The sequence below is a fragment of the Canis lupus genome, chromosome 24, assembly GCF_048164855.1.
Source record: "Canis lupus baileyi chromosome 24, mCanLup2.hap1, whole genome shotgun sequence".
Taxonomy (NCBI): Eukaryota; Metazoa; Chordata; class Mammalia; order Carnivora; family Canidae; genus Canis; species Canis lupus.
Genome location: NC_132861.1, coordinates 30,126,543 through 30,139,148, shown reverse-complemented (window position 1 = coordinate 30,139,148; position 12,606 = coordinate 30,126,543). Strand labels below are relative to the sequence as shown.

Below are 12,606 nucleotides of genomic sequence, written 5' to 3'. Positions count from 1 at the left end.
TTAAAAATAAGTAAAATATTTTTTTAAAAAAGGAAACCAAAAGGAAAAGAAAATGCATTTACAACCTGTGTTGTGCAAGGGTCAGCTGTATATATATTGACATAAAAGTAAATTTTTATTGTGGAGGAGTTAAGGAGCACTGACACTTTAGTGTTCCGTCCCCCCGCCCAGCTTTACTGAGATACAGATGACATATAACACTGTGCTAATTTAAGGTGTACCACTAGTGTATTGATGACATTTCAGGTTTTGACTCCAACCACACTCTAAGAAATTCTGATTCAAGATCTATGTTGATACCATATTATTCAACAAAATAATGCTCATTTTACAGTCAGTCCTGTTTTTACCTAAGTAATCAAATGTTAACCATGTCTGGAAAACCAACTTACATTGCAGTGATCAAAGACAACCATGCACTGAGGCTCCTTGCTGACAGGAGAGGAGGAGGAGGTATCCACTTCAGGTGCAACAGTTACTGGCTCCTGCTGATCCCAGAAGCTATATTTGCAGAACACAAAGTGGGACAGATGCTGTGGCAACCCAGTGGCCTGGAGTATTTTAACCTGAAGGAAAAGTGAGGCTCTGTTTTTAACTCAGAAAAGGTGCAATAATAAGTACCTTGAATTAGATATGGGTCCCAGTCTTGGCTGTATTACTACTGGTTTTTGTTGACCAAATTCCCTTCACTCTGGGCAGTATTTCCTCAACTGCGTAATGCTGACAAGAACTGTCGTGTTTAGTAAGAGGTTGACACATGGTAACAATGACCTTGACTATAAACTCGGGATATTTTCAAGCATTTAGAGGCCAATTCTAGTTTCTTACAACATCACTATGATCATCATATAATGATAATAATAATAATAATAATAATAATTGGCTCAAAAAAATAAAAGTTCTCAACCATCAACACCATTCAATGATATGAATTCAGCTAACTATGGACAGGTCCCAAGAACATAAGATTGTTAGGAATGATAAATGAAGAATGAAATCAGCATAGGTGCCAATAAGGAACATTCAGTAAAGGGCAAAAAACATTTATTTGATATTTTGAAGGATAAAAAAATAACAAGGTTCTTGAGTAGAACATTACATGGTACTAGAGAATTTTTTGGAAAATTTTAAAGGCATTAGGAAGGTATACTTTGAAGATCTGGAGGGACAAAAGGAGGAGATTAAAGATAGTGAATGTTGATCTCTGTACCAACTCTTACTGAATGCCTTCTCTATGTGGACTTAGGGGCGATGAATCAAAGGAAATGCATCCTGGGCGTAGGAGTGTAGAATTTTGTGATAACAACATGCAGTTAGAAATAGATGTCTAATCAGACCCAAATGCACCAGGAATAAATGCCCATAATGGATTTAAAGCAGTCAAATATTCTAAATATTTCTTTTGGTCAGCAGTGACAGGTTGATTTTTAAGTTGGAATTTTTGTGATAAGTTGTGACATTCTAAAACTCCTCCAACTATAAAGGAAACTAAATTCTAAAATTAATTAAGCAAAACTAAATTCTAATTTTAGAATTGACTGGGCTGACTTTCATATGATTGAGCACTGATCATTTATTATGTTTTTCACTTGGTCACTTCCTGCATGTTGTATGATGTGCTATGCATCCAGTAAATAAATTTAACAAAAATAAACTTGAATATGTGGCCAAAGCTGATGTAGTTCAACAACCACAAATATAATTGTCTTAACGTTTTAGGGTGCATTAATAATAACACAGAATATCGTGCAAAGCAGATGACTATTTTCTTCTATACCAGGCACTTATATAATGGGTAGGCAACTGTTGAGAAATCCTATTACTGTTCATTTTTCCCTACAATGGCAACAAGAGTTTGAAACATTTAGATATCAATTCTCTGAAAGGCTACAAAAAGACAGATTGACTAATGCAATTTATTTGTCCAAACCCAAAAGAGTGAGCAATCAGTGTTTGGCAATTAATTTTTTGTTAAATTTTAAAAACCATCACTTTTTTCATTAAGTTTTAAAAAAATTTTTAGTATATTCTTCAAGGTGAGACAATGTGATATTTGAGAAGATTACAAGATTTTTGTAGAACAAAGATCTAAATAAAACTCTCTGTCACATATTAGCTTCTGTTTTTGAGCAGATTAAATTCTTAGTTTTCTTAGGCTGAGATTTCGCCTATGTGAAACAGGATAGCTACCTACCTAATGATGATGTAGTGTGAGGAATGATGCTGGTGTGAGGAATGACTGTACAAATAAAATGAAATGAACAAAATCACATCCAAGTACTGAATGGACAGATGTTTGATACATACTTCTCTGTGATTAAATTCCATCAAAAAGCCAATATTTTTTCTTAAAAATCAATCTCAATTTTAAGATCGAAATACATTATAAGATTTTATATGCTGACCTATATTCTACAGGCAACTTTCAGGAATAAGACTGCCAGGAATGAAGAATATCAGGAATGAGGAATAGCCTCATACCCAGAACATAGTTTTTGTTTTTTGTTTTTTAAGTTTCTGCATACAGAAATCAAAATCACCACAAGGTGTCAGAATACCATAGACTTTGACTTGCCACTGCTCAATATAAAGCCCAAGAATGTCAGAAGACATGCTGTTTGGGGTTTTAAAACATACTAATTTAATTTAATGTAAAGATATTTAAAGATATCAATATTTAATATGCACATACTTATTTTTCATCACAAAAAACACAATCCAGACTACTTTTATAAGCTGGTGATAAATTATCACCTATTATTAAGTGTCCCAGACTGATTTCATTTTTTCCATCAATATTTTTGTCATATAGTCTATCTTCTTCCTTTTACACAAAGACTATTACATGGTTAGAATATAGGAAATGCCCATGGGTTAGGGTTGTGTCAAAAGGACTCCAAGACAACTGAAGAGAAGCACATGGGTCAAAGATGGGATCAACTGAGGTTCAATATAGGTAATAAATACAATGGATTGAAACACATCAAATATATCTAAATTGAAGAGCTCATAATGATATTTGGCTGAAAATAAAGTAAAATCTCACTGGTTACTTTTGTATACTAGAAGGAAAACCAATTAATTTTTCTGAAAATGAGATTTTTTTTAAAGGAGAATAGAATGGAGTATTTACCCTGCCTTTCCTATACATATCTCTGAAGAGCAAAATACTTGATTTAATAGGAAAATTCTCTCTAGAAAAGAATTCTAGCTAATAAATGAGGGGTGACAGAATTATAGTATCATTCTTTTCTAACTCCTAATGAAATATCTAGGTAATAATCACCAGTAATTGCTAACATCCCCAAAAGAAAGCCTTCTGATGGAAGAACACCCCACCACCTATAAAATGTCCTTGCTATTCTCCTTCCCCATTTAACATCTTCATATCTAATTACCAATTTACAGCAAATACATCTTAACCCATTAAATAACACCCATCAGCAAAATCCAGATTATGAGAAAATACAAGACAACAACCCAATTTCTACAACAGATAAATTGTAGGGTAAGAGAAAAAGAGAGAATGAGAGAAAGGAAGCAAGCAAGCACAAGTGCCAGCTCCTAAAGATTAAGATAGATTTAACAGACACCTCAAACAAGACAATCAAGGAAACTGGGTATCTCAAGAAAGTATTAATTTTTGATTATGATATAATGGCTTTTTTAAAGTACTCTTCTTTTGGAGATACATACTAAACTAGTATAGATGAAATATGATGTCTGGAATAGCTTCAAAATAATTCATGGGAAGGGGATAGTACAGAGTAGCTTAAGTGGATGAGTGAAATAAGACTGACCATGAGTTGATAATTCTGAGGGAAGGTGGGTGGGGATTAATAACACTTTTCTCACTACTTTGTCTATGTTTGATATCTTCCATTAAAAAAACTTAAGATATTTAACTTTATTTTTTGTAATCTTTTTTATTTTTATTTTTTAAAATTTTTATTCATTTATTCATGAAAGAGAGAGGCAGAAACACAGGCAGAGGGATAAGGATGCTCCATGGAGGAAGCATGACATGGGACTTGATCCCCGGACTCTGGGATCACACCCTGAGCTAAAGGCAGATGCTCAACTGCTGAGCCACCCACATATCCCTAACTTTTTTTTTTTTTTTTAAGCTTATGTTATCCAGGATATACTACTTTTTTCAGTGATGATTTTTTTCCAAGTGAGACAGTATCCTTGTACTAATGTAAACTTTCACACAGCTGCATTTACTAGTCTAACATCTTTTAAATGGGCTGTTATGGAATGTCATCAAGTCTATGTTCCAACATTGCGAATCATATCATCTCAGAAAAAAATGTTCTAGAATCATGGATAACACAATGAAAGATTCACCTTTTAATGAATTAAGAATCCCCCCCCCCCATTCTGAAGTATCTGCCTTAAACATTTGAGGCCTTAATATATGCAAGCAAAGACCCATAGAAAGGAAGCCATCTCTAATAGCTACAGCTTCCGCATAGCTTGCCTCACTCCTTTTGGTATCCATTCTAGAAATATTTACTGAGACACAGGACTGGACTGAGATGGATTATGAAATTAGAGTTAAGTTTAGGATTTTTTTCACTGCACTTTTTAATCGCCTTCTTCTCACTTGTACACTGTTCCTATGACCCTCATGGATTTCTCTTCCTCAAAAACCTTTTAAGTGGTTCCTCCAGTGATTCTCAACCAATGGCACAAAGGCCCAGCGAGGGTATATTTAGAAATGTATGAGAGGATTTTTTTTCATTGTCATAATGAGTAACAGAGGTGGCACTGACTACACCAATTGGATAGGAGTTCAGGAATATAATGACCTACTTAAAATTTACCTAGCAATTATCCATGAAAAAAATAAAGCACCTCATGGAGAAAGAGTTTTACATAACATGCTCTCCTTCAGTTTCACTCTGAGTCTTGTTTCCAGAATTTTTCCTCAGACTTTACTCTGAGTTAATTATCTCTCCTCTATGTCCCAAAACATATCTTGTCTACCTCTCTCAGAGCACTTGGGTCACATGATATTGGGAATCTTCTGTTCACTTGTGTGTCCCCCTTACACATACACACAAACTACACAGGTTGTTCCTTAAGAAAAGAAGTCCTGCCTTTTTCATCGTTATATTCCCAGCATGATGTCTGACACATAATACTCAACAGTGTTCATGAATGGCACACCTCGGAAGGTTAGAAAGAGTAGGGTTTGAGGTCAGCACATCTGGAATAGCATACGCAAATGCACATTGGTAACGAGAAACAAAAAAAAAAAACGTGGAAAAACAGTGTGAACAGAATCGGGGCTAGGATGAATCACAAGCATAGCAGAAGTCAAGAGGTCTAATAGGAGGAGGAAATTTATGTGAAAAAAAACTGTTTTTCTGCAGAGAAGTTCAGACAAACATCCATATAACTTTGGAGCAGAATGGTCCAGAAAAAAGAAGTGACTTATCCTACAGGCTTTATAGAGGAAGACAATGGAAGTACCTAGCTGAGTGGTAAATCAGTATATACAGGGACACCTGAGGGCTCAACAGTTGAGCATCTGCCTTTGGCTCAAGGTGTGATCCTGGTCTGGGGATCGAGTCCCGCATCAGGCTCCCTAGGAGGAGCCTGCTTCTCCCTCTATCTCTCTGCCTCTCTCTGTGTGTCTCTCATGAATAAATAAATATTTTTTTAAAAAAACAGTATATACAATGAAATATGGTCTCTAGAATACCAATACTAAAGATTTATTTAGGAACAGATACTTTCAAAATTTGAAAAAGAACAGCATTTATTGTCTAACTACCTACAACCCTCAAATCAGCTACACTTCCACTGCTTCGAAATGAAACTGGGACTTACCATGCACACAAGTCTGTTTTCTTGGGTTTCCTTATCACAGGAAAGATCTATGCTGTCATCACCTCCAGCAATTCTTTCCCCAATGTCACCACTGATTCGCATCACCTCTACATGCAGCCGACCTGCCACCTATAACAACAGAGGAAAAGCAGGTACTCTTTCCAGATTTTGTTCTTTCTTCAGCTTTAGAATCAAATGGTTGGGTTAAAAGTAAATGACAATTTAGAAGCCTAGGTTCTAACAGTTACTTCTCCTCAAAGTACTGGAATAATCACCATCAAGAAGATGGAAAAACATGTATTAATAATACACATAAATAGCATTTGTTATTAATGACAAAGAGTCACAACAATATCCTATCAACACTCTACTGCTTCTTAAACTTTTCTCTGAAGAGTACAAGGCATGAAAAGACAACTAACCTCTCCTTTCTGGTTGACAATTGGAACAGCATACTGTAACTTCACATCATAGAAGAGTGACTCGAGGAAAACATTCGCCACCCCAATAAGACTGTGATTTTCCTGCTCATCATAGAATGGATCAGCACGCTTAAAGTAAGATCGTATGACCTTTAAAGAGATTTTAGACATTGCAACTTCAGAAATCACTTAAATTAATTCAACCTACTACCACTTTTTGATGGCCTCTAATAAAGTTATTAAACTTAGGTTAAGCATAGCACTGGATTACACACACTATTCCTCACTCCCTATTTTAGAATAATGGTCAACATCCTTCACCCATGACAGCCATCTCAGAAATATGTCATTACATTTATCACTTCTTTTTCGTTATGTGGAAATCTTGCCATAAAAACAGAGAAAACCAATTGACTAAAAAAGTGAGTCGAGTATACAAAAGTACTCTTCAGTTTTCATTCATGTCTATTCCACTTGTTCCTGCCAAATCATAAGATACAGTGCCACCAAGGAGAGCTGACCCCCTTACATGAGAGTGCTTTCTTTTTTGTAAATTGTTAATGTTTTATTTCTAGGCTAAAATATAAGAAGAGTATGGAAGAAAAAAGAAAAGGGAAAAAATTTTGAAGAAAAAAAATGTCATCTAACTATAAAATATCATTTTTATTGATGACAATCTGGAAAAAATAAACATGTTTTTAAAAAACAAGATGCTAAAAATAAAAATAACAAACAAGAGGGAAATAAACAACTCTATGTGGAAACAAGACCAGTGTTGAAAATTATAAAAACATACATGGTATGTATTTCTGTTTTAAAATATGCACAAGTACGTGGCTGACCTAAATGGGAAAAGCTGCAACTTGAGAAAGTTCGACAAGTACAGCTGTACAGCACCCATCTTAGGATCAAAACTCCTTTAAAATCTGCTCTTAGTAATATAAATATTAAGATACCACTGATGTTCTATTCAAAAAAGAGGTATTGTAAGTTTCTGTTAGCAAAGTGTGGAGAAGTGGGGAGAGAATGAATAAGGTGTGGTCTCTGTCCTGAGTAAATTCACAGTCCAGTACAGAAGCAGACACTTGTGACACCAATAGATGTCAGAATGGAATGTAGAAGATTCTACTAGAAATCCAGAGAACACAAAAGGAGGAAAAGAAAGAAGATGCCAAAAAAAATAGGCTATTAAGTTTCTTGATTAGCCAAATAATTTAGAGGATTAAAATAAGTATTATTCTAGATTCAGGATTACTATTTTAGAAGAATGAATAATTCTTCCCTAAAAAAATGGGTAGGCTCCTTCTTGCTTGATTCCTTCTATAACTACCAGTTATTTTTCTCAGATAACTTACTGGGGTATCTTCTTCACACTCCTTCCACTCCTGATAAAGGTCTCTCATATCCAGTAACCTGTTGTCCAGTTTTTCTAGAGACCAAATCTGTTTTCCTTTTCCTTTTCTTCTCACCTGGATTGCAGGTTCACTAAGAAGAGAGCCTCTCTGTAAAACAGAAAGAGTGATCATGTGACACACAAAGATATCCTCATGGAAGTCAACCCTGAACATTCTATACATACCAGTCAAATGTCATCAACCAAACTTGAAATTGCTATCCTTCTCTATCCAGTTCAGTACAAACCTTCTCAGAAATCTTACAAGCTTATTATAATGCCATTATATCCAACTGTGATAAAAATTTAAATTATGTAAATTAGATGTAATTTTATAAAGTAAATTCATATAGTAAGTTATTCATCTAGTAAACTGGATATAAATTTAAATCATATTTATTTATTCTTTTGGGTTTTAAACATTAGTAAATCAACATGATTTAGTCTTTTGGATTTTAAACATTTGGGATTTAAACATTAATAGGAAATTGTTATTTGTCCATCATATGATCAGAGTATCAGTGGGTAGGAAAAAGAGTCATAAGCATTGAATAGCAAAGGAAAGTTTGCTAGGATGCATACCTAAGAAATGATCACTTACTTTTCAAAAGTTTTAATTTAAAAAAAATTTTTAATGGGTAGTTTCTTAATGTGTGGTACAAAACACAAAATGTTTAAAAGAGCAACTGTGAAAAGAATCCCATTTACCCATTTCGAGGCAACAAATTATAACAGTTTGTAGATATATATAATTTAAAATTTTTAAAAAAACCAGTATGGAACTAGATAGAGATGTTGGTCACACACCACAGTGAATGGACTAAATACCACTGAACTGTTGACTTCATCTTTTTTTTTTTTTTTTTTTTGAAAGATGGGAGAGATGGGGATAGAGAGAATCTTAAGCAGGGTCCAAAACCCAGCACAGACCCTTAAGATCATGACCTGAGCCAAAATCCAGAGTCAGGACTCTTAATCGACTGAGCCACCCAGGTATCCCTAAACTGCTCACTTTAAAATGGTTTATTTTATGTTACGTGAATTTTCCCAGGGAAAAAAAACTCCTAGAATTTAATGAAGTTTTTCCGGTTTGTAAAAGCAATAAGGGTTTGAGTTTTTTTTTAAGATTTTATTTATTTGAGAGAGAGAAAGAGAGAGACCATGAGTGAGAGGAGCAGAGGGAGAGGCAGAGAAAGAATCTCAAGCAGACTCCCTGCTGAGCACGGACTCCCCCCTCTCTCCCCCTCTGCCATGTGGGGCTCCATCCCAGGACCCTGAAATCATGACCTAAGCTGAAACCAAAAATCAGAAGCTCAACCAACTGCGCCACCTAGGCACCCCAGAGCAATGTGTTTTTTATATAGAAACAGTTTTTAAACTCTTAAAACTACAAAGTAGAAAATAAAAATGCCCTTGTGTATCTCCCCCAGAGCGAAGTTATCCATCAATTACCTAATCAATTTAGATTTACTGGATCATTTGTCAACTATTTAGATAGGTGTACTCAGAACTTTAGGAAATTTTGAAATACACCAATGTTACTTTAACATCTTACTTATTATAATCCTTTCCAAGAAACCAAATTTACATAACAGTAGATTCTCAGTTCAGAGCTCAAAAATTACCACCCTCTCATATACTATAAAGGCCCTTCTACCTTATACTCAGCCAGCTAGGGAATTAATACAAAGAGCTCATCAATGATCCACAAGGAGTGGTATTGCAGGCAGAGAATGCTAGAATGGGAAGAAAATGGCAACCAGCAATATGCTGCAGCATCATCATGACTTGGCCCTCCTGCAACTATAACAAGAACTGGGAAAAAGAAAAAAGAAATTTCTGCCTCTTACCAAAATCATGAGAAAGAGAGTCGAATACAAGACCAAGAAGAGTAAGACCAAAACAAACAACAGTGCTCACAGCATGGCCAAGACATTAAGTGAAAAGAAGCTTGCAAGTACCAAAAACAAAAGATTTTGTTGGACAAAAGGTTTTGTTGGCCTGGCCTGAGTTCAGGAGACTCTCTCCGTAAGAAATAACTTCCTTGTCCAGCTCCTCTCCTCTCTCTGAGGGAAATCTGAAAATACTAATCTATTAAATCGTAATATAAGCAAAGATTAGTAGCTATTAACATGTTAACAAAGGCTGCCCTCACTCCAGTAATGTACAGCATCTCCATCAGCCTTGGAAACAGCTCAACGAACACAACATCAGGGGTATAGGAGAGAGAGATGCAAATGATGCATCACTTCTAGGTATTGACTTGACTGCCTGGAGGCAAGGTTGCTTCTTTCAACAAAGCCCGAGCCAGGATACACAGGAAAAAGCTACAGACAGTCATGCTTAATGGGGAAAAAATGGTTATGTTTCTGTTTTTCCAACTGAAACACTACAGAATGGAAGAAGACCTTGCTCTGCTCAGTATGCTAGAAGAATCTAAGCCCTATACCTTCTGCCCATGAGTGGTTTTCCTCTACTGCTTTTTGTCTGAGTTTCACTGCACCCATGGTTTGCCCTATAAATACCAACAAGCAAAATAAAGTTCTAGGTTCAAATTACACAGAGAATAGGTATCAAAAGACACATCTCCATAAAGCAATGAGTGCATCACATTCACAATACCTATATTACTCAAAACATTAAGCATCATATTTGCCAAGTATCTATTTTGTGAAAACATTGACCTTGAGGCTGTGATGTCACAAGAAGAGAGATGTGGTCATGGCTACCAAATCAGAATAGAATACCCAAAGGATTCATTAAAGCTTTGCTGTGTCGAATACTGTGGGAGAAACAAATCACATGGACCCTCAAAATATTTATCTGAATACCAAATTCTATATACTATCAAAAATTATATATGAATATGATCAAGAGCTAGAAAAGAGCCTTAAAATCAAAGAAAACAACTGGATGGCAAAGATAGAAATTTTTGATGGGATTTCCACCTTCCCTACATTTTATTAAGGTTACTACATTACATAAAAAAAAATTGTAATCGTGAATATACACATAAAAGAACTAATAAACAGTTTTGCAAAGCAATCAATTAGCAAGTAAAAATAACATGATATACACAAAATAAACACAACTTAAGTGGCTATAGAGTGGTAACAGAATGGAGGGCAAAAACCACTTTCCAAAGATCCATCAGGAAAAGACTTTTCAGAAATCATATAAACAGACTGGAAGAAAAGGGAGCTGAGTGAAATAAATTGGTGGGGTGTGGTGGGAAAAGGTGGAGAGGATGGTTCTAGTGGACAAAGAACACATATGCACAAAGGCAGAGAATTAAAAGCAAATGAATTCTACTGAAGAGTGGAGAACATGTACAGAAGGATGTAGACTGCAGAGAGTGTACGTAAGGATGAGGGCAAACCCATGGGTGTTGAAATAACATGGGTGAAACAGACAGCAGTTTGTCTCCCATTGACAGCAACCTCACCTTCCTGTTGGCATCAAGGCTGGAGGCTGGAATCTGCAGGGTTACTTTGTACTCTGTTCTTTTATCCAGTTCCTCTGCAATGTAACTCGCTTCTCTCACCAACAGATTGGCTTTCACAATTTGTTCTCTCAGCCTTAGCAGACTGTTATTCAGTGTTGCCTCTCTTTTAAAAAAGGGGGGGGGAGGTGAAGGATAACCATCAAGCAGCACATCAGAGTATTAGGTAGTACGCAATATGTTAATGCCAAACTGCGAACCAAGCTCTACAACCACCTTTTGCATACAGGGAATATATTACTGACACCGACCCATGCACGCTCGTGTAACAAGCTGGCCATTGATTAGGACAGTGTTTCAAAAATTTGATGGTGTCTACAAACCTCCCCCAGGGGATCTTGAGAAACTAAAGATTTTGATTCAGCAGGTCTGAGGTGGGGCCTGACACACTACACGTCTATCAATCTCCACCTGACAGAGATGCTGCCTGTCTGCAGACTAAACTTTGGATAGCAAGAGGTTAGTTAAGTACAGTTGGTAACCATGGATGAGACATTTGAGTGCAATGCTAATTAGCCCATAGAGTCAAACTTGCAATCTGCATCTCATTAGCACCATGCTTTACCTACCTGAGCTAATCAGTCCAGATAACCACATTTCTTTTTTTTTTTTCCTTTTTTTAAAAAGCATCTACCCAAGCTTCAGAACCTAGAGTATAATACAATGATAAAGTATAACTTCTAAGTACAAATACTTGCTTATTCAAATCCAAAAGCCATACAAACTAAAATGGGGCAGCACTTCACATGGACAACTTTAAATAAATCAATCTAAATTGGTAATTCTCATTCTCATTTTTCTCAAAAATGAAAAAAAGATAATGCCAAAAAGTTCTTATTAATTAAGCTACAACATTCTTTCTTAATATAATTCTATTTCAAGTAATGTCTAGATTTCTCCGTACTGTGTCTTACCTAGGTAGGTTAAAGTGTTGAGCATATGCTATGCACACTTAATAAAGGCCCTATGCACCTACCTCTCTTCAGCCCACTGTCTCAATCGCTGTTGAGCGCTGGGTGAGTGGAAAGAAAACCTGTCCCCACTACGACAGTTTTGTTTCTCAGGAGACAGCCTTCTTCGTAATTGCTCCAATTCATGTTCATACATAAGCCTCTGGCGTTCTAATGCAGATCGTTTTTCTTCTTCATGCTGTTGTTCTAGGCTGTTCAATATGGACTGCATTGGATCTAAACAAGAGTTTTTTTTTAAGGTAAATAATGAACAAAAAGTAACAGTATAACACAATAGATTTCAAACGTTGTTCTATATTGCTATGCAGTTTGTCATCCTAATTAGTAAGTGAATATTTCTTGAAGAGAGTGTGGAATAAATTCAGTTTTCCTTACTCCCAACCACTCATCATATCATCTATACTGTCAGATACATGCCAAACTGTCTTCCATACAGGAAAAGCAGGCCTACTGCACGTTCTACACATAACCTAAGAG

General features: G+C 35.8%; 1 protein-coding gene across 2 annotated transcripts in view; it reads right to left on the bottom strand.

The window, feature by feature from the left end:
• KIF13B (kinesin family member 13B) overlaps positions 1-12,606 on the bottom strand; it is a 200,005-nt gene that overhangs the window by 71,975 nt on the left and 115,424 nt on the right. For both annotated transcript variants that reach the window (XM_072796102.1, XM_072796103.1), the window contains 6 exons: positions 12,135-12,345; positions 11,102-11,264; positions 7,619-7,765; positions 6,264-6,413; positions 5,842-5,970; positions 393-566 (listed from right to left, as the gene is read on the bottom strand). In XM_072796102.1, coding sequence (XP_072652203.1) covers positions 393-566; positions 5,842-5,970; positions 6,264-6,413; positions 7,619-7,765; positions 11,102-11,264; positions 12,135-12,345 — 974 coding nt within the window. The remainder of the gene's footprint in view (positions 1-392; positions 567-5,841; positions 5,971-6,263; positions 6,414-7,618; positions 7,766-11,101; positions 11,265-12,134; positions 12,346-12,606) is intronic.